The sequence below is a fragment of the Acanthochromis polyacanthus genome, chromosome 3, assembly GCF_021347895.1.
Source record: "Acanthochromis polyacanthus isolate Apoly-LR-REF ecotype Palm Island chromosome 3, KAUST_Apoly_ChrSc, whole genome shotgun sequence".
Taxonomy (NCBI): Eukaryota; Metazoa; Chordata; class Actinopteri; family Pomacentridae; genus Acanthochromis; species Acanthochromis polyacanthus.
This window is the reverse complement of record NC_067115.1, coordinates 13,087,280-13,114,494: the sequence shown is the minus strand read 5'-3', so window position 1 is coordinate 13,114,494 and position 27,215 is coordinate 13,087,280. Positions and strand designations below refer to the sequence as shown.

At 41.9% G+C, this 27,215-nt stretch overlaps 1 protein-coding gene across 1 annotated transcript; it reads left to right on the top strand.

Annotated features, from left to right (window-relative positions):
• The first annotated feature begins 893 nt into the window (after window positions 1-893).
• Window positions 894-26,839, top strand: abcc6a (ATP-binding cassette, sub-family C (CFTR/MRP), member 6a). The gene is made up of 31 exons (XM_051945934.1): window positions 894-935; window positions 3,953-4,129; window positions 4,279-4,404; window positions 9,269-9,406; window positions 12,506-12,628; window positions 13,697-13,758; window positions 13,898-14,029; window positions 15,027-15,233; window positions 16,398-16,575; window positions 16,816-16,977; window positions 17,074-17,166; window positions 17,718-17,921; window positions 18,893-19,039; window positions 19,171-19,258; window positions 19,834-19,903; window positions 19,987-20,113; window positions 20,208-20,384; window positions 20,465-20,632; window positions 20,865-21,048; window positions 21,149-21,233; window positions 21,327-21,444; window positions 22,038-22,245; window positions 22,358-22,668; window positions 22,947-23,146; window positions 23,346-23,472; window positions 23,688-23,789; window positions 23,893-24,039; window positions 24,144-24,302; window positions 24,466-24,632; window positions 24,786-24,980; window positions 25,424-26,839. The coding sequence occupies exons 1-31, from the start codon at window positions 894-896 to the stop codon at window positions 25,530-25,532; spliced, it is 4,533 nt and encodes a 1,510-aa protein (XP_051801894.1). The 3' UTR covers window positions 25,533-26,839.
• Window positions 26,840-27,215: the final 376 nt, after the last annotated feature.

Here is a 27,215-nt window from a genome sequence, read left to right as displayed (position 1 = left end):
GTTCATATATTTTCGACTAGACTGAAAAAGACAATGATAAACGAATGAATTAAATGCAGTTCTGATCAGTGCTAGCACCACAGTGTTGGTATATGCGAACGGATGTGAGACAACTGTTAAAGGGATGCTAATATCTGGGATGTATGTTAGGAGGAGATGTTAAAAAAAGCATTTATCTGAGTGTGGCTGGTCTCAGTTTAAAAGGTATGTCTATGCACAAACAGTCACTTTGTGGCGAGACGACTGGCTGTTTGGCATGTGGGGGGAAAAGAGGGAGCAAGAAAAAGGAGGTGAGGGGCAGCGAGAGAAAATGGGAGGAGTGTGACTGGGTGTGGGACTGTCATCCCATTGAGGGGAGTAACTGTGGTGTTTTGATCGAAATCCAGCAGATGTGGGAGAAGAAGAGAGGGGTGAGTGAGAGAGAGAGACAGAGAGAGAGAGAGAGACAGAGAGAGAGAGAGAAATATTTCCACCCACCCAGCAAGGAGACTCACTCATAAACAGCCGGCAGACTGAGAGAGAGTCAGAAAGACACAGAATCTCAGGGCAGCAGCAGTTCAAACAGCGAGGCAGAGACAGAAACAGAGGTTCATTCAGAGAGAAGATGTTTTATTAAAGCGGGGAGGCAAAGTCATACACACTCAAACACACTAATAAACGCAGACTGTGCCACCCAGACAGACAGACAGAAAGACAAGAAAACCCAAGAAGTACTAACATCACAGCAAAGGGAGTCTAATAAGGACACACATAGTGCACTCTTTCTCCCCCATCACACTCACACACAAAGAAGTGGTGCTGCTGCTGCTGAGTGTGTGTGTTGCCCAGTGTAAGGATCAGGGCTGACCGACCAACACAAGTGGAGCATCAAGGAGGAAGGAGCAAGCAAGTGGATGGATGCCTTCTGCAGACTCAGTGGCCTGGACCCTCTGTGGGTGAGTTAATGATGTGTTCATGACCCTGGAATCACGAGAGTGTCTGTGTTTGCTGTTTTTCTGCCACAAAGAATTACACTAAAATCATTTCCAGCTCAGGTATCGAGAGTTTGACATTACTGCCATGTCACTACACATTTGTGTTCACTTCATGTGAGCTAATAACATATTAATGACAAGATCTAAATGCCAAAATGTGTTTCTTTGTTTCTGAGGCTGAATGATGAGCGTCAGCTGTTGCTTAGGGAACGTTCAGCGCATAACACAATGATGTAATTCTTATTTTGTTCACTCTTTCTAACTTTTTTTATCCTGAGAATTTAATCATCAGGAGTTTGGTATTACTGTTATGTCACTCCAAATGTGTGCTTATTTCTTCTGAGCTAACAGCCTTTTAATGACTAAATACTAGGACAAAAATGTGTTCCTGTGATTCTGATCCTGCATCATGAGCATCAACTGTTTAGGGGATCCAAAGTACAAAATTCAATGATATAATCATCATTTTTGATTACGCTTCTAAACTTCCTGAGAATTTATACGATTTAATCATTAATTCCATTATTATTAGTCTCATTAACATGCAGTCTTTGACTCTGAGCTTTGTCACTTCTAAGACAAAGAATTCTTTAAATCTTTGTCTTAGGCAAGGTTTTTCTGTGCTTTACTAAATAACAGAATTCATAATAATAACCGTATATGCCAGAGAGGAACAGGGGCATGAGTTTAACCTGAAATGTCGGCTGGCAGCTGTACAAGAAGAGAATCACCATATCATACTGTGTTCTGCTTAGTTTGGAGCCTGTGCTGTAAGTATGTACTAACAATCTAATCTAAAGACTGGGAGATTTGGCCCTTGTTGCGTGTCAGACTTGTGTTTACCGTCAATCTGCCTCTGTGATTCAGCACAATGATCCTGGATGGTGGGAATGCGTCACTGTACTGCTGCTGTACTTGGAAAGGCTTTTCAAGTCTTGTATGTTAGCAAACCTCCACATTCTGAATCCCAGCTCTAAAATAGAAGAATGGCTGCAATCCAGCTGGAATGCCCAAATTATTGCACACACTTGGTTGCAGCTTCACTTTCCCCCCTTATTTCTCTCTGTTTCTGGTTCTCATTACAGCTCATTCTCTGTTTTTGCTTCTGCAGAACAACAGCCATCAAACTCTGGGAGAAACTGAAAGTGAACTTGTGCAGCCCTCGTTGCCAAAAAACTTCAAAATACAGATGCAGTGTTCTTAGCTGTGGTACATCCATCACAGCACACAGGATGTTGTAACAGATGTTTTTGTCTTGTGTTGGCTCCTATGCAGCTTCAATTATTAACTGTATCAACCTTTTACATACTTTAGAAACAGCGTCACTGCTGACTCACAGGTCTCACAGGCCTTGGGGTAGCGATGGGGATTTATGTGGCTTTAATACTGAACATGCAGTTCAGCTCAGCAGAGAAGATTTCAACCGAGAACACCTAACTCGATGCCTTTCAATGTGCATAAATTTTGATAGGGGGCCAGTTTAGGAAACCATAAGTGGACTTAGTTTATTTCTCTTTAAGTCAACCTGTTCTGAAATTTGGAGAAAATGTAGCTGTCTAAGATTACAGCACATGATGTGTATGGCAAGGGGTTAATATGCATTGCAGTGGCTCAAGAAACAGAGATGATGTAAAGAGTGACACTCAGCAGGTTTGCAGCACAGAAAAAGTCTCTATCCTCCACTTTCACATCACTGTGTTTGTCAGGTAAAAATAGACACCTTGTCACAGTTGTTGGCATATAAATGTTTACTGCAACCATTTCAGCAAAAGGTGAGAAACAGGATGAGTACTGAGCAAAAATGGAGAGAGGCTTTTGGTTTCTTGATAAAACTGCTCTGTTCATCTGCTTGCCATTGACCGCAGGAGTCAGAAGGGTCTGTGAAAGTCGACTCCCACTCGCTGCAGGAGATTTATCACTTAAATGGGCTTTGGTGTGTCAGGGCTCACAGACGCCACAAGTTTACAGTACCTGCAATATGGTGCATTTATTATATAAACAGATATGTTATGAGAATTTATGTGGGGATTGTACTTTTGTGACACTTTGGTGAAGACAGGCAAAGGTCTGCAGTGAAACAACCAGCCATTAAAGTCAGATTCAGACCCTTGTGGCTCCAGAGGCAGTGATTGATGGTAAACTTGAATTTATCATATTCATGCTCAGACACGAGCTGCAGCGTCCCTCTGTGTGAAGTTCGTCTCACCTGCTGTGGTTCACTCACACGGCCGCAAAGGCTGTTACGCAATGACCCTGCAGCTGCCATCAATTGTGGCCACTCTACCTTATCCCAGTTGGGAGTCGACCAGCGGGGCCAGACTGCTGTGCCATGCTAGAGGCTTTAAACCGCTTCCTGTGGTGACTCCGCAGGGCAGTCTCGTTAGCACAGGCAGACACCCTGCCCCTCATTAGGCCAGTGAGGTGATAAACAAGGGAAGCAAGACAACAACAAGCCACTTAGCTCCCTGTAGTGTGTTTTTTTAAACAACAGACAACCTATCCTGGTTTTAGCTGCTGTTGCATAATCGCAAACTTTTGGCAGCATTTTCCCAACACACCTCGTCTGCGTGTGCCTTTTTTTTATTGTTTATGGGCTACATTATTAGTATAGTCATTGACCTCACAGTTTAATGTGTTGACAGCGGCCTTGTCCAACTGGAATTAGGAAATAGGCCAAAGACGTGGTCAGAAAAATTCCAGAACTGACTCAGCTTTTTAGTAAAAAGGAGGTCTCTTCCTGCTCACACTCTCTCAGGATTGGGCACAGACACATTTTCTGTTGACTTGCTGCGGTTTTCACTCTCCACTGGCTTGGTGCATGAAACGTAGGACCTGCACCAAGTCTGGATTCTCTGGACTTGGCGCTCACCTCGCTCAGTTTGTCAGATGATGAATATAATCTCACAGTTTGACCTCAGTTTCTGACTTCTAAGTATATTCTTTTGATCTGAACTCTTGACTCTCTCTGTGTGGTGCAGGACTGGAACCGTACATGGTACACGGCCAACCCGGACCTAACCCAGTGTTTCCAGAACACGGTGCTGGTGTGGGTCCCCTGTATCTATCTGTGGTTGCTGGTTCCTTTCTACTGTCTTCATCTCTACTGCCATGACCGTGGACGCATTCAAATGTCCTGCCTCTGCACCGCCAAAATGGTGAGATATCACACAGATAGTGGCCAGTCTTATCATTTGAGGTTTTCCCATCACAGAAAGAACATTTTAGCTGTTTTTCCCAAAAATATCCCCAGTATCAACACAAAGTCTCTTCAATTGATCTCCCTTGGCTTTTTGGTTTTGTCCAGGTGTTGGGTTTCCTGCTGGCCTCGTTTGGTTTTGTGGAGTTCTTCTACATCCTGCTGGAGAGAAGCCAAGAGATTCAGCAGCACATGGTCTTCCTACTCAGCCCCATCATACGCAGCATGACCGTGGTAAATAATGTGGCTTCTTTTCAAAAGTTTACTCACAAACCTATCTCTGTCCAAATCAGATCATTAAAATGTTATGCTTTATTGAGCTGTAAAAGCTAAGCCCACTTCAGATACTTCCTTCCTTTGGACATCATGGGTAGACACGTTGCAACCTGCAAAGCGCTGATTATGGAGAACAGCCTGGTTTGGTGCAGTATAGTCCCTATTCACCTACAACACTATATGTGTTTGTATTGCTAAACTAAATAGAGAAAATGCTTATCTGAAGTACCACTGAAGTCCAATTAGGTGATAAAAATGTGCTATAACCCTAATGTTAAGTCTCTAGTAATAAGCAAGTGAGCAGCTTTATACCTGACAAAGTTTTCAAAGGGTTTTCATTCAGTGAATGCAAAATAATCATGACATTGTGCAATAGGTTAATGTGTCCAGGGTTTTTACATTTAAAAAAAGCTTGAGCTGTAATTATTTGTAGCTCACGTTGCACATTTAACATCCTCCTCCCTGGAGTTGTTCTGGGTAACGGAGAAGTTTTGGGAATATTTCAGCCTATGTCCCTGCTGGCTCACACGTCAATGTGCAAACACATGAAAGAATATATAGTGTATGTACAAAATGTTGGCCAGACACTGAGGTGCAAAGATGCATAACCAGGGATGGATTTATAGTGTTTCAGTCAATGTAAATATTACAGCACCCTGTAAACACAGCACTTGACATCAGTCATCAGTGCAGGGTACATATGTAATGACATCAGTTACTATTTGATGCGGAATCCCTAATGTGGAAGTACGTATGTGCAAAGTTCCAATGCAAAGGAATGTGACATGTGCGTTGCCAATGACAGACCGTGCGTCATAAGGAAATCATATACCGTATATATAATGGTTCAGATATTTTACAGGCCGAAATGCAGCATGAACTGTACTTTTCCAAAGTATATGCTGTGTTGTTTTCACCACATCATTATAGATTTGACCCCAATCTATCATAAACACTCATAAATACTAGCTGCACAGTCAGCACTTGTCCTCTAAAGAGCTTTCATCAAGTTACAGTTGACGCTTGGCCAGTTATGTAATGTGTCTTTACTAATGCACATCGAGTTCATATGACCATCTTCCAGCCTTTTGGTTTGTCTTTAAAAAACTCAAAACCATCAAATACAAAGGTGATGATACACAATTGTAGTCTGTGCTAACCCTAATTACACAGAAAGATTGAGTCTATATATAGGCTACAGGTGTAACGTTGGACTGGAAGTTTTGATGCCAGATTCTTATTTGAGCACCATTGTTCTAAACCAAAACTATATTTAAGTTGCATTGTACTTAGAGCGGAAAGGAAAAGATAAAGGACAAAATATTCATTCAGACTCCCTCGCAGTAAGAATCCGAGGTTTGGAATAAACCGAACCACAATCAAAATGGATTGTTTGCACACTGATCTCTACAAAATAAAAAATAGCCAAAACAGATCAAATGTCCAGATCCAAGTCAGATGTTTGCAGTTTGGGTGAGATCTTTAATCTTTACAAGTTTTGTTTGTCTCTTCCCTCTTAAATCAAACCGTAGTAGCCTCGCTGACCTGGATCAGGGCGACATGTAGGGTGGGCTAGAGGACATTATTTATAGAAGATAAGGACTGCTATGCAATCAGAGAAATGTTTCCAGTCGCCTTTGTTGATGGAAATCGCCCTGTATGTTTCTCAGAACATTGATCCCACTAATTTTCGGCGCATTTTAAATGATACTTTACTCAGATGAGTAGGCAAAACAGATGAGGTGTGCAGCTCGACGTGGGTGGCATGGCGAGTTTTAAACGCTGTTTATCCTAAGCAGGAGAGATATAAGAATTACAATGAGGGAAAAGAGTGTGGAGCTCTGATCGGAAGGGTTGCTGTAGTCCTATGAGCCTCTAAAACTATATAGCTTTACTTACAAAGCTTCCTCTCTGTGCAGCCTTATACAGATCCTGCTCAGTCTCACTCCCTCCAAGTCAGACAGCTTTGCCCACCTGTGGTCTTTGCAGACTCCTGAGTAAATACCAGCACGTGTTTGGGTAAAAAAATACACTGAGCCGCCTCTTGTAGCGAGGGATATGTCTCAAAAAAGGTCATTTATTTTGAGGATATAATTTCTCATATTGGGGTACCAGACAACAAACAAATGTGCTACATCATATTAAGAGCGTGTCACCTATCTTTTAATCTACTTACCAGATTTATCTTTATCAAAGGATATAATTTTCTCGATGTTGATTGTAGCCACATACCACCACTTGTTCCCTGGAAGGGAACACTGTGCTCTTGTTGCTCTGACCGACTTGTTTTGTGGCCCTTCAACTTGAGTTAATGTATGAGAACGCTTTCTGCCCAAGTCAGTCGGCCCATGAGTAAAACGCGGTCGCTATTGATGAAAAGTGCACACATAACACCCACTATAATCAGTAATACCATGACGTAAAGCTCCTATTCCTTCCCTAGAACTGCACACTTCCCATGTAATTATAAGGTAGGGTTTTGATTCGGGCCTTCATGATGGAGTTAGTTCCACCCACTGACTTGTGCAAACAGATGGGCTGATGGTTTGCAGCAATATGGCAACTCAGAACGGAAGGCTCGGAATAGGAGCTCGGAATAGGAGGGACGCTGCCTATAACCTATGGTGACCAAAGGACAACTTTATGTTCAGGCTTGGACTGGGGCTGATGCAGCCTTGTGTCATTAGGGGCGAAAGTACAAGCTGTGAAGAACAGAAATTTCCTCCCATGGGCTTGGCAATGCTGGGAAACCACTGCGGGTGATATAGATATAAGAGATATGCAGTCCTACGTAGGGGTTCAGGACTTTGCCTTGAATTTATTAAAACTCCAGGAAAATCTGCATTTCAGTGAAAGATATTGCTTTATACCTGCAGTAGTCATTTTCATTACATCGACTGTGGATCAAATGTGTCTGTGATGACTCCATAGATATTATCAACCAACTTTGCAGTTCCCTTTAACTCAAGCAACTTTCAGTGAACTTTTTTTAAATTCATGATCTCCATCTTCACTGTTTAATTCTAATCTCACCACTTTCGGCAGTGCAGTTTCCAGGAAGAAAGAAAAACACATCTAATAGCTCATTATAAACTACGTACATGTCCAGTGTCAAACAGCAGCTACAGTCAGTGACTAGCTAGTGAACACAGTAAAGCATTTAGCAGGTGGTGGAGACCAAAACTGAGCTTTAAAAAAAGAAGGGTTACTATTAGAGTTACATTCCTCAGTTGGAAACACAAACACAACTCCAAATGAATGACGATGTTGCTCCATATTTTCAGGATGTGTGAAAAAGATCTGACAATAGTTATCTAAATAAGGTGATAGAGTGTTGTCAAACTGCTGCAGTCAGTCCAGGAAGATTAAAATTATGAGTGTCTGTGTTTATAACTAGTAAGGAAAAAGGGCAAACCTAAATGTCTGTGCAGAATCTGAGTCATCAAGGTTATGGTCACCCTAAAGCTTCAGTAAAAGGCAGTGGGATTTCTATTTTTGGTTCTTGAAAGAACCCTAAAAGAATCGAAAAACCAAAAAAAAGCAAATTGCCTTTTACTAACACTCTTATAACAAAACCGAAAGAGCTACTCAGTTGGTAGTAATTACAGTATCTGTAATTAGATCATTTCTACCCTTAAAGTGCATAAAATTTCGAGTTTGCATGTCGTATATGTGTTCACATCCCCTCCATGCTGCAGATGTGCCAGCATCCCAAATACATTCCAGTCAGGTCGATTGGAGACTACATTCCCCATAGGTATGACAGTAAGTGTCTACTTGTGTTCATTCTCTGATGGACTGGCAGATATCAAATGTGCAGAGAAAATGAGTGAACAACCCAATAAATGACTCCTAGTCACTGCAACAAATGTGCAAAAACTGCAAATGTTGTTTGTATCAACTCTATACAGAGAAATGTTGACCCTCTTGGCCACCTTACAGAAATGTGTGCACATATCCCCATAAAACGCATCAGGTTGTTGATGCAAAAAAACTTATATAATTAGCAGACCACTTGTTTATAACAGGACAGCACTGTGGCTCATCCCAGTGTAACCAATGTGGTACTCATTATGAAACCCAAACCCACTTTCTCTCCACTTGGTGATGAGCTGGCATGACAATGTGACGTCTCACTTGGCCAGCCACTCAGTGAGGGACCAATTACGGCGGTTCGCAGGCAGATGTGCCACTCCTCCAAGGACAGACAAAAACACTGAATCAGTCTAATTTCTGAGAAAACATCATGGTATAGAGGATTTTTGGGAGGACATATATAGCAGCCTTTAGCAATGTGTGCAGGGATTGCAACATACCATATACGGTATATGTCATTTTTTGTGGACAGAAGTCAGGCAAGTCACATGTGCACCTGGGAATTCCCAGAATCACAAGTTCTGTTTCAAAACCCCCATCGACTGCAATAGATCAGTCTTAATCTGACTATATTCTCTATGCTCCATTGAAAACACTGACCGTGACACTGGCAGGAATAAACGAGGATTAGTGTTTTATTTTCCTCAATTGAATTAGCACTGAATTACAACTTGGAAAGGAGTTTACTGGAACTACTCTATGTGACATGAAAATAAACTGTCTACCACTAAAGGAGAAAGTATTGTAGTGCTTATATGTCAATAAAATTAGTTTGATTTCAAAACGTGGATTCACACTTGGAAATCCCTGTTGTTGTTGTTCTTTGTGTCGTTCTAAGTGGCTCCTCAATGTGGCCTCACAGATCAGTTTTGTCTCTCCATTCTCTGGGCCACACATGTGAATTCTTAAATTAAGTCTCTCTGTCTGTGTGTGTGTCTCTGTGTAGATCCTGGCGCTATGCATCATCCAGTTGGAAAGAATAAGGGGATGTCGCTCCTCTGTATTCCTATTCCTTTTCTGGGTCTTGGCTGTTGTCTGTTCCCTTGTGCCTCTCAGAGCAAAGATCCAGCTGGCCATGGATGAGGTATGTATTTGGCCTATCAGTAAATATGAAAAATGAACACAACATCATATCGTTTAATATAAATATCATCCCCCTGCCTTATGCATTTACACATGATGGGATACATTCCAAGCAGCAACACTCCTCTTTATACTGAAATTCAGAAATTGGTTGCAATCAAAGTGAATCTGTGTGTCCAGCTTGAACTCGGTGAACCTGCAGTGTCAAAACACCCTTCAGGGATATCTAATCAGGTCTACACATAGTCTAGATGCTAGATTCCAGCAGCACAGCTTGAGATATGCCCAGTGTGAACAGAGTTTCTATTTCATCCCCTAGTTTTAACCAAGGTAACCTAAAGTTAACACGGAGTGTTGGAGGATGACACTGCCAATTCTGGTCAGGCCTGTGTGTGTTTAAGGTTGCCTTTTCTTCCTGTGTCTCCTGTCAGACATTGCAATCATTGTCGTATGGGGTGAGTTTGTATTTAAGAGCACGCAGCCATGGGGCAGTCACATTTGCATTTCTATAAAAACACACACACACATCCATATTTCTGTTTTATCGTTCTCAGTGTGACATTCCCACACTGCTTGGGGGAGAGTAATGATGGCCCTGGGATAAATGCTGGTGAGACATGGCAGCCCAGGGTCAGACCAGAGGAACGTCAGCGCTGTGTTTATGGGCCTACACTGCTGTAAACACAGCCAGATGGAAATCTATGCATCCACACATAATGCAAAGCCATTTACAATTTAGAGACGCAGATGTTTGCATTTCATACAACCACACGTGTGCAGAGGATGCATATGTGACCACCCTGACCGCCCGTGTACTTATCTTCAAAACCATATCTCTAAGTCTTGATGCATCAGATCTATATGCTGGATTCAGTTTATCAGCTTTTTAAAAACATTAAACCTTAATTTTCTGCAAAAACTGCTTGCTATCAAAGCTTTGGCTAATAAACTTCAAATAGATAATGCATTTTTAAAGAGTGATATTAAATGATGTGTTTCAGATTTACAGAAGATGCTGCCAAATTTGGATAAGCAAGACAACTGAAAATAAATGTATTAGATGAAGCTATGACTGCTCACAGCACCCTGAAACTAATAACATCAAGGAAATGATAATAGGCTTTTACTCAACTATTATGTAACAGCTGTTGAAGAAAGAGTTTAGAGACAACGTGCTCATTTGCATCCTTGCCAAGACTCCGAATAGAAGGCTGATACCACGTTTATATCTGTATGTTTATTTGAAGCTACAACTAGTTAGCTTGGCTCACCACAAAGGCAGTAAAAAGGGAGGAAAACTTAAAAAAAGAGGAATAATAAACAGGTTAGGTTTTGTTTGTCTTTGTCTAACGGTAAAAACAGATCAAAAGCAGAATGTTAGGCTCTAAAAATGGGTAAATTGTTACTTTTTTTATCTTGTTTTTTGCACAAATTCAACCAAATATCTACAAGTTAGTTTAAAATGCAGATTTTGCCAGCTTAGACAGAGGCAAGTTCTCTGCTTCCTCGTGTTTTATGTCTTTTGAAGATAAACTAATCGTCTGATGGTGCTACTTGCCAAACATGCAGATAGGAAAGTGGAATTAATCTTTTTATCTCGGCAAGAAAGTGAATAAGCATGCTTCCATGAATGTAAAATTCTGACTTTAATATCCATACAGCTGCAACCATAACAGTGCATTAATTCCAAAGTGAACCGACGTCAAATGCAAAGGTGGAAGATAAGACATTAGAGACAAATATTTCCTTCAAAAATTGTTTTAAAAAATTTGAAAAAACATATCAGTCTTTGTCTTTCTACATTGCAAACATGATAAGAAGTTGGTTTCTTGGCTGCTAAGCTTCAGTGTTTGTTTTTCTAACTTTGATCTGAATAAAAAACATCATCCTTTCCCATTTATCCTGATCAGTGTTAGTAACCTAAAATAGAACTTTAAAGTGTGACCATTTTCTCCATATTTGTGTCTGTGTTTGTGTTATAGTTTTGGTATGATGGACGATAACAAGTGAAAGACCAAGAATGAAGCAGCACAGCTCAGCAGTTGTCATCTGTGTCAGCTTCCATTTACATAGCGCACTGAGACATTTTCAAAATATTTATACACAAAGTGTCTAATTCACATTGCGGTGCTGATGGCTCGCGTTGACAGAGTTCATGTTTGTGGACCTTTGGCCATTCTTAGTTTCTTGACCTACATTTTTCCCACCCACTCTCCGACCATCCTGACCCTGTTTCGTTTTTTTTAAACTGTGTGGCCGGATCCATTTGGCCCCTTTGTATCTCCTTTCTGGGCACAGCACCACATTTTTCGAAGAAAATCATTTTACTGTTTACCATGGCTTCAACTTTCATGCATACTGCTGCACAACAGCCTGGCTGTGGCAGCAGCGTTAACCCATGTAGTAAACAATGCCTGTGCCAGAACCCACAATTTTTGTATGTCAGGAATAACATGCAAGTCCTACATTTCACAAAAGTCTCTGAGTGGTTAATATTGCAGCTGCTCCCTTGATTGAAAGTAAGGGTGCTGGTTTGTAAAACCACAATCTCCCTATTTACAGATATGGGCTAGCGTGACTGAGAGGCAACTTTAACTATTGCTTCATTTATATAAAGTACACCATTAAAGACTCTGGGTTTTCACCCTGATTTAGCTTTAAGGTCCAAAATACTCTTTATTGTGTCTGTGATCTTGGTACATAAACCATCCTTCGCTATACAATATGTAGGCAATGGGGAAGCAATATAATGAATTTGTTGCTGTTGTGAAACAGCACTCAAAGCCACGCGGTGATAAATGATGCCGTATACCACAGGATGTTGTGTGATTTGTTAAGTTATGTTGAAAGAGATGAAACAGCCAAAGAACATTTTGATCCAAGTTAAAACCTTCACGTAAGAAGAGTGTTGTTTTTCTGTGGCATGTCCTCGGCCGCAAAGCCAATTAATTGCGTCCCCAGCTTAAAAATAAACGCCTAACTTACAAGATGTGCCTGGAATAGATTGAAGCAAATTAACTCCCAGAACTCTCACTGCATTCTAGCATTTTCAGCCCTCAAACAGCGTCGTTTATTCAGTGTTTTCTTATTTATTCAACAGGGCATCGCATCAGATATTGTACGATACCTCGCCTTCTTCTCCTACTTCACAATCCAACTGGCCCAGCTCTTCCTGTGCTGTTTTGCTGACCAGCCTCCGGAGGGAAAAGCCATCTTGGAAAAGGTAGGCAGAGGAGAATGCATCCCACTTCTGTTGAAAATATCCACTCCAATTCCAATACCCCAGGAAAGGAAAATGCCTAAGTAGCTGTTTTGTGGTTTTCAACTTTTGTTTTCGAGACACTTTTCCCTTTTGGAGGAAATGATGTGATTCACCTCCTCCCTCCTTCCTCTCTCACTTTACTTTGGCTTCCTATGTGGGAAGTGTGAATAAGTGTGTGTTTGATGCTGCATACCTTCACTACGACTCACACGTGTTAGATAACATCATGAGTCTGTGACCACACAGCAGCAAAGCCATCATTTAATACACATCTCACTTTCCCATCAAACATGAGCTTGGCAGACACTCAAGTTAACTTCAGGGCAGCTGACAGGTGAATGAAAATGAGCTCGCAATCAATCAAACCAGCATGTGATGTAATATTTCCCCGGTGATAAACAATCAAAATAGCTGGAAAAGTCCCTAACAAACTCTTGGCTGGCGGTAAGGAGGCTGAGGGTGCAGAAGCCACAGTCTGGCGTGGTGGACACACCCATTGGCGTGTCCTCCTCTTTTTATTTTTTCTTTCTTCCACCTCCTCCCCTCTCGTTCTGGTTAGAGTTACTCACAGGAAGAGAGGAAGCGAGGGGACAAAGAGCGAGAGTGCGGGTAACGAGGAGAGCAAACACCCTGGTGAGGGGGTGGTAGGGTGGAGAAGATGCCATAAAGTATGCGTGAGAGCACAAACTCTCCATGTCTGCATGTGTGTGTGTGTGTCTATCCGCTTCTTGGACAGTTTGTGATGACACATTTCCGCTCTGTCTGCGCTAGACCTCAGAACGTCATCCTCACCCCGCGCTAACACTGAGCTCTATTTATTCTGTTCTGTGGGAGTTCATGGCCTTTGCTCCCCACAATGGACCACCTGAGTGTACAGTGTTGTTTACACACATTAACATTCTTGAAACACGCCCCTCACAAGTTCCCCGTTCAACTGTCAACCGACGGCTGTGTGTTTCTCAAAATCCTTAAAGTGGTGAGAGATTTACTGCGAAAAAAACAGTGAGTCTGGTCTCTAATCTGTTGCAGAATCCCTGTCCCGTCAAAGATGCCTCTTTCCTGTCAAAGATTCTCTTCTGGTGGTTCACTGGGTAAGTTGGTTCTTTAAAAACCCTTCATTTTTTGGAAAAATCTAACTCACTACAGAAACAGTTTGTACTTGTTTACAATAATATGTGTGTTTTGCTGGTGATTGTGTCTGTGAATCATCTCCTTGTGTTCCCTCCTCAGGCTTGTTGTGAAAGGATATCGCACTCCGCTGGAGGCGGAGGATCTGTGGACCCTGAGGGAGGAAGACACTTCGCACAAGATCATTTCTGAGCTGCAAGAGGACTGGACAGCTGAATGTGCCAAAATTCAGAAGTGAGAATTAGTTACAACTGACAGTTTAATCAGGTTGTCCTGTCATTTAGTACTGCATTGCACTGAGCTAGTTTGCATAATGCACCAAAAACACTGGATCCGCCTTTTTCTATAATGTTGCCAACAGCATCGCTTTCAAACTCGAAGTCCCCCGTCTGTGAAACAGACTCTCTCTTCCGAATTTTTGTTTCATTTTAATCCTAAGCTTCGATAACTCTCATTTACTGAACACCAGCATCAACCCTACTTCTCAGACTTTGGAAAGCTCTTTCCAGAGCAACAGAACACACTATACAAGTATTTTTTCCACTGAATGACTAGAGCTTCACATGATGAGTGAACTGAATGACATCTCTGGAGTGCCCTTTGAGTGACCCCGGTGCTTGGAGTAATGTTCTATGTGTATCAGCCAGCAGTCGCTGGATTAATGTGCAGCAGGGAACACAAGTAAATGACGTGCAGGACATGCACATGCTGTCTTTCATGTTTCTCCTGCCTCACATGGTTTGCTGTTTTGACGCAGGCCTGTGCTCCATTGTGCTGTTCTAACTAGTGTCATAGTTTAACAGCCAAAGAGTCAGTTCCATTTTATTGCAGTTTGGCCAAACATTTGACGTGTTGCTAGCTGAATTAATGACCCAAGCAGGGCATGATTTAGCTATGACTGTGGTAAATTCATCACTGTGGGCACTGTGGGCTAAAAACAGGCCCCAAAGAGTCCTTTGAGGACACAGCACTATATTGTCAAGACACGAGCCCTGTGTCATTGTCAAGGCTTGTTAACATGATCCAGGGCTTTGAAACCCATCATTAAGTTTAATAATTATTCCAGCAAAAAATGCTTTTCACAGCTGCTGGTGAACTCTTCAGTCTAGTCCAGTGGTGGAACAAATAGCAGTTGTTTTACATTAAAGACTTGAAAGCTGTCAGCACCATGTTGGTCCATCTCTAACACAGATGTCTTGTCTCTAACTGAGTGTGTCTGCTCCCTGTGCAGGCAGGAGAAGGCCTTAGCGTCGGGCGTGGCAATGGGTAGCAGACTGCAAGACCAGGCTCAGCTCCTCAGGAAGCTGCAGAAGGAGCAGATTTCTGGCTTTTTCCTACTCAGGACATTAGCTCGCAATTTTGGTCCATACTTCCTGACTGGAACCCTGTGTATCATATTCCATGATGCCTTCATGTTCGCCATCCCTCAGGTGCTGAGGTAAGACACCAAAACCTCAAATCTGCTTTTACCGGGTGTTAGTATTTTGAGCTGTATCTCAACCCAGTTACATGAAGCTCAAGGATTTTCTCTCAAAATAACTCTCTTTCAAATATAAATTGGAAATGTTGTGGCCAAGAAGATAGAAGTCAAGTAGCTTTACTCTGACAACAAGAAATTCTTAATGATACTGCTCTTAAGAAGGTTACTGTGCCACTGTGCAGTAACTAGGCCATTATATTTGGATAAAGATATGGCTCTTGAGTTGGCCAAATATAACTTTTTCATTGCTTGGAGTCCCACAAACCAAATGGCACAGAGTGTCGTGCATTAAGGCGAGCTGCTGCCTAACCTTTCCAAACCTCAGCTCAGGCTGAAATTACCTGGATGCATAACAGTCCAGGCCAGAGTAAAATTGGGTTTTATTGTGTTTTGGGGGCTAACTGTCCAATTCAATTTTGAGATTTAAGAGAAAGGGACACCATGGTTTCCCAGTATGATTTAATGAAGAAACAGCTAGCAAAAATATCACAGTCCAAAATAGATAGATAGGGCGATAGAGATATAGATAGATGGGCCTATTTTCAATTATTTCAATGATCTATGGCCCAGACAACCAAACAACAACAGAAGCTGGCAGCAGTGAAAACAGGTCAGGCTGATCCGCCACCCGCTGCATCATCTCACCAGTCAGACTGGAATGTTGTTGTTCATGCACAGCACAGAATCAGTGGAAGTGTTAATTACGGTCGTGGAGCTGTGAGCAAGAAAAGGAGACGAGACCACAGCCCTCTGTGCTCCAGTAAGGACGACAGGCAGAGAGGCTCTAAATGGTAGAAATGCTGTCGGACCACAATAAGGGAGCCGCCGGCCAAGTGTGAGGGCAGCCCAACCACAGGTCGAGCTCAGTTGTGCAACCCAAGCCACTTTATGTGGACCAGTCAGCCAGCAGCGCTCAAGGCCATTTGGTAAAGGCACACAATGGAAGTCAGATAATGCCAGATTGAATGAAATCCGTCTGCTTTACTTTGTATCATTCATGACTTTTCAGGAAAATAAAGAAATAGAGCTTTATTACAGTATGTCAGGAGGTCAAACAAAACATTTTGCAAACTACTGAACATCCCTGTTAAGCATTAATGTTCAACTTCTCTTCCTCCACAGTCTTCTCCTTGGTTTTATGAGGGATGAAGACGCTCCACTGTGGAAAGGCTACTTCTATGCCACTTTAATGTTCCTGCTGTCTTGCCTCCAGTCCCTCTTCAACCATCAGTACATGTACACTTGCTTCACAGTGGGAATGAGAGTGAAGACAGCTGTTATGGGCTTGGTTTATAGGAAGGTGGGTAAATCTGTATCAACGGACTTGTAGCCACCAACCGCCAGACTGCATAAATTATGTCTTAAATTGCGACAACAAAAACATTTTCACCTTCCAGACTGGAAAAACTATTCACAGTGTATCATTAACAGCTTTCACCTATAATGAATGATTGTGTTAAATCTTTACAAGGTATAAAATTATATCGTACACACTGCACTGAAGGCTAAAATGCCTTTGTCTCTTTTGTTGTCAATCCAGTCTTTGGTGATAAACAGCTCTTCCAGGAGGACTTGCACTGTGGGAGAGATTGTGAATCTCGTTTCAGCAGACACACAGAAGCTCATGGACTTTGTGGTGTACTTCAATGCTGTCTGGCTGGCTCCTATCGAGATTGCTCTTTGTCTCTTCTTCCTTTGGCAGGTATGTCGAAATGTTTTCACAATGCCTCCCATTCATGTACAAATGCGACTAAAGTGAAAATCCCTTTGACACAGTTTCATCCCTTCTTTTATTCAGCATCTTGGCCCGTCAGCTTTGGCAGGAATTGCCACTGTCATTCTCATTTTTCCACTCAATGGATTCATTGCAAAGAAGAGAAGCAAGCTGCAGGTAAGAGCTGCTGCAGGAATTTCTTTGCACTTTCACTCCAGTTGCCCAGACATCTGGCATGTCAGGTCAGGGATGCCACAGCTGGTTTAGATAGTGGCTTAAGAGCTGTGTGGGTGTTTGGCCTGGATGGTGCATTCTCTTTTGTCCTTTTGATGTCTGGCCCATATAACATGTTTGAAAAACAATGACAGGAAAGGGTGGGCAGCAGGAAGACATAATTTTTCATTTCTTTGGAAAAACAACAGACGGTTCTGTAAATTTGGATGCCAGCTTAATCGAACTTAGTCTTGAATACAGTGACCACATTCCTGGTCCTTTGTTGTTTCCTTGTTATAAAAATCACTAAAATGTAACAAGCTATAAATTCTTATTGAATTAAACAAGTTTCTATGATGTTCAGGAAAACTACTACAGCTGTAATGAGAGCAGACAAACCCATGTTCACAAATTCATGTCTTTGCTTTGGTCTGGTTAATTGTCCACTGTGGCCCAGTTTCAGCTTAATACACTTCAAACAATCAAATGTAAAAACCTCATTGTCTGACCAACAGGAGATTCAAATGAAGTTCATGGACGGACGCATCAGACTGATGAATGAGATCTTGAACGGAATAAAGATCTTGAAGTTTTATGCCTGGGAGAAGGCCTTCCTGGAGCAGGTTTTGGGCTACAGAGAAAAGGAGCTCAAGGCCTTGAAGAAGTCTCAAATTCTTTACTCTATCTCCATTGCATCCTTTAACTCCTCTTCTTTCTTGGTAAGAGCACTAAATTTAACATTTCTAATATAGAAGCTGTACAAAGTCTGATGTGGCTTATTCATCCATTATTATGTGGTAGCTCTGTAAGGCTACTTTGATTGGGATAAATGCCTACTGCATTCAATAGTAACCAAGTGAAGACTGTACATAAAAGATGAGCACATCTTCCTGCTCTCAAAAGTAAAGTCAACGCTGAAGTGCTTTGATCTATATTATTTTTAACAGCCAGCAGGAGCAACTCCTCTGGTTGCAACAAGTTTAATTGTACAGAAATCCATGACAAAATGACCCTGCTTCTCATTTCATCAGACATTTTCTAAATGAGTTTATTGTCCCAATCACTAATTTCACTTCATGATGTTTATTTGGTAAAGTAAGCTCCCATGTACAGTAAAATAAATTATGCTGCAGGGTCTGCTTTAGGGCGTGGTTTCAATGCGCTTGACAAGTTGTTACTATATAGGTGTGTATAGCTTTTCTTGAGTTCTCAGCCAGAACCAACCCTTACTTGGCATGTCCAGTTTCAATAAACTAACATGGTAATGGTAAAAATGCAAAACTCAAGGCTTCAAGATGACTGTCCGCAAACCAATGCATGACCTTCACTGTGGCTACATTCTTTTTTTTTTTATACAGTCTTTGTTTTTAACACCTTTTCACTCAAAACTACATGCTAACCTCATGGTGAAAAATTCAAAGATCATTAAATCAGTAGGATTCATGCTCTGGAGATTATGAACATCTGCACAGAATGTCATATTTAATTCAATAAATGCAAAGATATTGCATGTCTAGCATTTTTTTTTAAAAATCGTACCAGTAATGACTTGTTCTTGGGATGCGGTGTATTGACTTTGATACATTTCCAGTAACACCAGCCTTTTCCTTCAAATTGTATGTGTCTATAGAACTTCCATCATAGAGGGTTTTGCTTCTAAAGGAAACATTTTGTGCATTTTTTCCCAAAGATTGCCTTTGCCATGTTTGGAGTCTATGTGGGGCTCGATGACAGGAATGTCCTGGATGCCCAGAAAGTGTTTGTCTCAATGGCACTAATCAACATCCTGAAGACCCCACTTAGTCAGCTTCCATTTGCAATAAGCACAACCATGCAGGTAGGTGACAGTTCTCCTTTAAACTCATGATTACTATGAGAAGTCTTCTCGAATCATGGAGTCTGATGATGAATATTTTCATGGATAAGTTGACAGATATAGGTCAGCTAACGAATCTCTGACTGTTTCAGGCTGTAGTTTCGCTGAGACGTCTGGGAAAGTACCTGTGTTCAGAGGAACTTAAAGTGGACAATGTCTCAAAGGCTCCATTGAGCTCTGGTAAGAACCCCACCCATATATAAACTATTACTCTGAATGAATAAGGTACTATGCTGCAACGTTTCATTTCACAAATTTCCCCAATTTGGCTCTCATACGGCCTGAAATCATAGGCTGTCATGATCAATATAAGCCGCCTGTTCGATGTTGTTGTTTATAACTGTGGAGTACCACAGCCTTGTATGGATCATGTGCACTGTCACTTCCTGGGTCCCGGGCTGACTGGTAGACAGGGTAATTATAGGATGTTCCCATTTAGTGGTTGAACGTAAATCACAGCATGAATTCAGACATATGATTCATAGAGAAATGAAAAAAAAAAACATACTGCGCTCCTCTGTCTGTAATCTGTCAACACTTCCTAAGACAGCTTGTGAAAAAGCAACAGCTCTGTAATTTGCATGATTAAGCAAATTCACTTGTAATTACACCCAGACTGCACTCTGACGAAAAACTTCAAGGGGAAACTTTGTTTTGGATGTTTGTTTGTTACTCAGGTTTCAAAGAACACATTCTTCTTTTCTGTGCTCATTGGAGGTTTTGTTCATTTTAGTCCACCTTTCTTTGTTGTTCAGATGGAGAGGACGTGGTCTTAGAAAACGGTACTTTCAGCTGGTCTGCGGAGGGCCCTCCATGTCTCAAACGGTATGTGTTTAAAAAAAGGTTTTTAAAAAATCTGCAGTAAAAACAAAAGAGACTCACAGGACAATCCCTGTCATTGCTTACAGGATCAACGTCCGTGTGCCACGAGGTTCCCTTGTTGCTGTGGTTGGGCATGTAGGCAGTGGAAAGTCCTCTTTGTTGTCCGCCATGCTCGGGGAAACAGAGAAAAGAAGCGGCCAAGTTTCTGTCAAGGTACTGAGCTTATGTTCCATGTGCAAGATCTACTCATAGCCTGTGGTTACATTTAATAAATATTGATGGTCTCTGTTTTGACTTCTGTCTTCAGGGCTCTGTAGCGTACGTCCCCCAGCAGGCTTGGATCCAGAACGCCACAGTTCAAGACAACATCATATTTGGCCGTGAGAAGCTGAAAACATGGTACCACCGTGTGCTGGAGGCTTGTGCCCTGCTGCCTGACCTCGACATCCTACCTGCTGGAGATGCCACAGAAATTGGAGAGAAGGTAAGCAAAATCCCAAAGTATTTTTTGATGTCTGTGGTTTGAATTATGTCTTAAATTTTGTAATATTTTTGTCCATGAAGGGACTGAACCTCTCAGGCGGGCAAAAGCAGAGAGTCAGTCTGGCCAGGGCTGTCTACAGAAAGGCTGATGTCTACCTTCTGGATGATCCGCTATCTGCTGTAGATGCACATGTGGGCCAACACATCTTTGACAAAGTCATTGGACCCAAAGGAGTCCTTAGAGACAAGGTAATAGCATACAAAGCCTACAAAGTACAGTCCAGCCTGTCGAGCTCTGCTGCAAAGAGCCACAACATGGTTTTACAACACCTAAACCGCTTACAAGCACATGCTCTGCACTATTGTTGCCATAATATGGAAACCACCACTTTGCTGACACTTTTGTTTTTAACAAAGCCTCAATTTAATGTTGGACTGTGCTTACATCCTATTTTTCTGACTTGTGTGGCTTGTTTCACAGACCCGCATTCTGGTGACCCATGGGATGAGTTTCCTACCGCAGGCTGACCTCATCCTCGTCCTGGTGGACGGAGAAATCACAGAGAGTGGCTCCTACCAGGAGCTCCTCAGCCGCCATGGTGCCTTTGCTGACTTCATCCACACTTTTGCAAGCACAGAGCGAAAAGAGAGTGCCATACAAAGAGGTACAGAGACATTTCAGAACAAAGTTCAAACAATCATGTCCTGTATTAATTCTTTCTAAGTCACTTATCAAAAGGCAATTAATGTGTCCTTTTCATGTAGCTGGTTCCAGGAGGTCCAATGCTCGTCTCAGCATGGTAGATTTCATGCCATTCTCAAGAGACCTGTCACAGGAGCAGCTCATTGGGTATGTAAAGAAGCATGCAAACTGTCATAAAGATGTTTGAAATCCGAAACGTCTTTTAATGAAACTGACCTCTGACCTTCCATTATTCTCCAGGGGGGACACCACTAATACCAACCTGCAGAATATGGAGCCTGTTTCTGAAACTGATCAAGAGCAGGTACCAGAGGACTTGGGCAAGCTGACCGAGGTCGACAAGGCACGCACTGGGAGAGTAAGTCTGAAAATGGCCGTTGACTTCTCTTATAATGATGTTAAATTAGGCAGCAGGGAAACAACTCAGCAGTTTCCCTCAGCTCTACTGAAATTTTAGTGTCTTTGTTTTGGTTTTACAGTCAGCAATTTTACTGTCTTGCTTTACTCCATACACAGTGTGTCATTTTTGGCAGCTGTTCTTAGTAAAAAAAAAAAGTAATAATACGCTCAGTATACACAGCATGTGCCGTATCAGACAGCATTTAGCAACTGAAGAGTCACACATTTCCTTTAAAGGGTTGTGAAGACCAAATGCAAAACTAAAATTAGAGAAATATTAAACTTCTTTTCATCAGGTGACCAGGAACACAACTTCTAATGCATGCTAAGATTCCTCCATGTTTACCTGATAGCAGCACAAGCAACTGTTTGCTAATTATATAATGTTTAAAAGTCATAATATGTCAGTGTTTTGTTTACAACTTGTTTTCACTGTCCCAAGGTGGCCAAAAAAGTTGGTTCATCAATGAAACATCTAAAATTGTTGATTTTAGAATAAAGTTCTTGAATTACTTGGGACTGACTGGGACTTTCTGTGTTCTTCTACAACAGGTGAGGTTGGAAATGTACAAGAAGTACTTCAAGACCATCGGCTTGGCGATCATCATTCCCATCGTCTTCCTGTATGCCTTCCAGCAAGGCGCCTCTCTGGCCTACAACTACTGGCTCAGCATGTGGGCTGACGATCCAGTTGTTAATGGCACCCAGATCGATGCAGACCTGAAACTGACTGTGTTTGGGGCTCTGGGCTTTGTTCAAGGTAAGTTAGTTTTGTTGTTTAATGGATGAACACTATTGATGCCTCCAACAGTTCACACTGGTTTGAATATATTCGACTCTAGTTTGATGAAACATCTCTCCGTTCTCTTCAGGTGTTGCGATCTTTGGTACAACCGTTGCCATCTCCATCTGCGGCATCATTGCTTCCCGCCAGTTGCACATGGACCTGTTGATCAATGTTCTGCGCTCTCCAATGTCATTTTTTGAGTGCACGCCCAGTGGAAACCTCCTGAACCGCTTCGCCAAGGAAATTGATGCCATTGACTGCATGGTCCCTGAAGGCTTGAAGATGATGCTGAGCTACGTTTTTAAGCTCATGGAGGTCTGCATCATTGTGTTGATGGCGACACCCTTTGCGATCGTGATCATCCTGCCTCTCGCTTTCCTCTACGCCTTTGTCCAGGTACCTGTTATCCTCAGAATATCAACTTTAATCTTGAGTTTTTTATTTGAGATCATTCTCATAAACTTGGCCGAACTAGTGCTGGGTTTCGTTACTGCTTGTTATTGGAAAGCCCTGGGCTCCAAAACCAACCGTGCTGATTTTGCCATTCACTTATATTTTATTTCCCACTTGCTGACATGGATGTTACACACATTCACGATGAATTATGGCAAAGCCGTCACTCTTGTCTCACTCATTAAAGCCAGGTATTTTACTTTTCCACTGTGGGCTTACAGAGCTTCTACGTGGCCACATCCTGTCAGCTGCGAAGGTTGGAAGCTGTGAGCCGCTCACCCATCTACACCCACTTCAATGAGACGGTGCAGGGTGCCAGTGTCATCCGGGCCTTTGGAGAACAGTCCAGATTCATCCTGCAGGCTAATCAGAGGGTCGACTTCAATCAAACCTCCTACTTCCCTCGATTTGTGGCCACCCGGTGAGATGAGATGTGAAGATTATAAAGCACCTTTCCTTCATTTATGCATTCATTTGCTCAGTGAACAGTCTACGGCGATGATTTATAGCATGAAGATTGATTCATGTTAAGTAGTTAAGCTAAATTACTCCTGGCTTTAGTAACAAGGACACATTCTGGAGCCTGCTTGCCCACGGCTAAATCATTGTTTCATCCGCAGGTGGCTGGCAGTCAATTTGGAGTTTGTAGGTAATGGTGTGGTCTTAGCCGCTGCTATTCTTTCAGTGATGGGAAAAAGCACCCTGAGCCCAGGCATCGTCGGTTTGGCCGTGTCACACTCCCTCCAGGTAAGAGCCACACACACACAATAACACATTTGTACTGGAAGTGTCCAAGTGCAAGTTTTAATATCCATCAGAAACAGACATTTTCATAAACCGCAAAGTAGCAGCAGGAGGCAATTAGAGGTTAAACTGGAAAAAGTGAAAATGCACCAGTTCAGTTCAATTAGCAAACGCATTTTCAGCTTACAAAATACAATTATCTGATCATTGCGCTGCAGGTGACTGGAATCTTGAGCTGGATTGTGCGATCCTGGACCGATGTGGAAAACAACATAGTTTCTGTGGAGAGAGTCAACGAGTACGCCGACACTGCTAAAGAGGTCAGTGTTCAACCCACACGTTCATCATGATCTCTTAATCCAACATTGCACTGGAAGAAGGTGCTTTGGTCCCCTATTCACCCCTTGTTATTGTCTCATACAGGCCAGTTGGAGTATAGAGGGCAGCTCCTTGCCACAGGCTTGGCCCCAGAAAGGCACTATAGAGTTCCAGGACTACGGGCTGCAGTACCGTAAAGGCCTTGAGTTGGCTCTGAAAGGCATTACTTTGAACATTCAGGAGAGAGAGAAGGTGATTCATCTTGTGGGACATAAAAAATATTTGCAATCTTCACCAGTCTTACACAGTTAAACTGCTGGATAATCTAATACATAAATTCTGACTTTCTTTTTTAGGTTGGACTTGTGGGCAGGACAGGAGCTGGAAAGTCCTCACTTGCCCTGGGAATTTTCAGGATCTTAGAGGCTGCAAAGGGAAAGATTTTTATAGATGGAGTCAACATTGCTGAAATTGGACTCCATGACCTCAGATCGCGCATTACTATCATTCCTCAGGTACACCAGAAACAATAACAGACACTGAGTTCTGGCTTTCATCACATGAACACTTTGCAATAGTTGCAATCCGTGTCCAGTGTAAAAAGAGGCATTTAAAGTTGTAATAATTACCAAGCTAGACAGTTTGCTGATGAATAACATCTGCTGTCTGTTCCTTCAGGACCCTGTGCTGTTCTCAGGCTCCCTCCGGATGAACCTTGACCCATTTGATACCTACACAGACGAGGAGGTTTGGAGTTCATTGGAGCTCGCTCACCTGAAAAACTTTGTGTCTAATCTCCCTGACAAACTCAACTACGAATGCTCAGAGGGAGGAGAAAACCTCAGGTAAACACGACTGCACTGATACGACACGTTGCAATGCAGATACAGTGCGAGCCTTTGTTTTGCGCAGTGAATTTTTCTAAAAATACCTGGATACGTTGAGTCTGTGTGCAGTATGTGATTCTATCCCTCCCTTCCTCCTCTTTGTCTGTGTAGTCTGGGTCAGCGCCAGCTCGTGTGCCTCGCCAGAGCCTTGCTGAGGAAAACCAAGATCCTGGTTTTGGATGAAGCAACAGCTGCTGTGGACCTGGAGACTGACACACTTATCCAGTCAACAATCCGCACACAGTTTGAGGACTGCACTGTGCTGACCATTGCTCACCGCCTTAACACTATCATGGACTACACTAGGTACATTATTATCCACCGTTAATTCAAAACTACTCAGAGACAGCTTGAGTCATTAATATCAAGTCATTATTTGAGTAAAAATGCCACTTTTTAATCGTTTATAGCTTCTCAGATGTAAAGATTTGTCACTTTTTTCTGTTTCATAGCACTGTAGCCTGAATACCTGTGGACTTTTTTTGCTGCTAGTTAGTTAGCTGGTTAAAATAAGAGCTCAGGAAACCAATAATGAGCATTTGTCATGTTTTTTTCTGACCATTTTCTGGAAAAAACAGCTAAAGAAAATTTAATTATTTTCTAAAAGCATTCATTCAAAATTGCAGCCTTGCAATCCCAGTTGTGGGCCAAAACACTCATTTCCCCACTGCACTGTTCCCCTCATGCATCAGGTACACTGAGAAACACTGGATCTAAACTCATGTTCCTCCTGTTTTGCTTCTTCACAGAGTGATCGTCATGGACAGAGGACACATCTCTGAGATGGACTCTCCAGCCAACCTCATCTCACAGCGGGGACAGTTCTACCGAATGTGCCGGGAAGCCGGATTGGTTTAGTTCTCTACTGGGCCTCGTTCCATGGAACTGATGACCTGGTTCACCTTACTTCTATGGCTCTCAAACACAAATTAAATTGGGCCATTCCAAGCTTTGTGGCAGCTCAAAACGCCTCTCCGTGAGTGCATCGTCGATGAATCTCATAAACAGCTGCTGACGCAGTCTACAGTATTTGTTGGTTTCTTAATCACACAGGCATGCTGTCCTAAGTCAGGAAAAGACATTGTTAACCTCAGACGATGAACATTCAAACAAAGATATAGTGGAATGCTGAGAGTTTCCAAGCTATAAATAATTGTATATAGAGTAGTAGAGTCAGTTTATTCCATTAAAGGATTATGCCAAAGGCTGGAATGAAAAAATACCACAAATCTAAAGGATTTTTGTTCTCTTTAAGGATGGGAGGTATATTATTTTTGTAGTTTTTGTAAGTGTTTATAAAGCACATGACATATTTTTTGATGTTGTCTCAGGCTTAAACGTTGATGTTTACTCACACTTGTTTAGCCTCGTATACAGAAAAAGAGGCACTTTTGTAACTGTAAATTGATAGAAATCTATTTTGTCTTCTTGTCCCAGAAACTGGGACAGGAAATACTCTGACACACTAACCTTCAAAAGGTTTCGTTGGCAAACGCAGGGGAAGTGAGGTTTTCACAGCCTTCAAAATCTGAGCTGGAGGCAGCCAATTTGGACTTTTTATATGTCAGGGAAAAAAAAAGAGGAAAACATTGAAGTGAGCCAAGACATTAGCACTCGTCCAACTATGTTGTGGCTGTTGTTTATTTCTGTCAAAGTAAACACATAAAAAAGTCAATAGAGACCTTGCTGGTCAGATTTAACCTGACACCGGTTGTGAAAACCACCATGAATGAAGAGAATGCCTCTTGAAAACAATGGTGATAAATCTCTGTGATTGTCTCTCAGCCACCACCACACTCAGGCCATACACACAGACACAGAGAAGATAAATATCAGTATTGTTCTTATGGTGCTGACATAACAGACTGTAAATAGTCCATGCTGACCTTTTCGCTCGATTCAAAGAAAGAACCCTATGAACTTTTCAAAGAGAAGAAGCATTTACTGTTTTTGTCTTACTGGTTTAGACAATATATTCTAAGAGAAACCCGAGTGTTTATTTATGTCATACGACAGAAGTGTATTAAGTGTCCTTAAGAAAATGAGGATTGTATTATATTTATACTTTTTATAACAAGCTTGATCATTTTCACTGACCTTTTACTGTTTAATGTACTGTCTTGTTCCATACATCATGCTGGACAATAAAGTTTATTTGAATCTTTTACCATGTTTGACTGCACATCTTTGAGTGAGTTTGGGACAAAACGAGTAGATCAAGTGCTTTCTTCATCAAAATACAGAGATCAGTGTAATTCCAAATAAAAACAGACAACTGTAGAGACGGTTATATATATCAGAGACTTTTGGTTGAAGCCCGACTCCTCATAAGCAAATTACAAGACAAACTTAAGGTCTGTCAGCATCTGAGAGCCGGACATTAAAACGACACATGATATGAGAATATTTCTTTAGCAGCTGTGCTTTTTTGTAAATACCTGAAATCAAGTCGTCTGCACACATACCTGATGATTTAATATTGTGCAAGGCAAGCCATACTTGACAAGGTCTTACAAATTTATTATGGGGAAAATCTGAGAC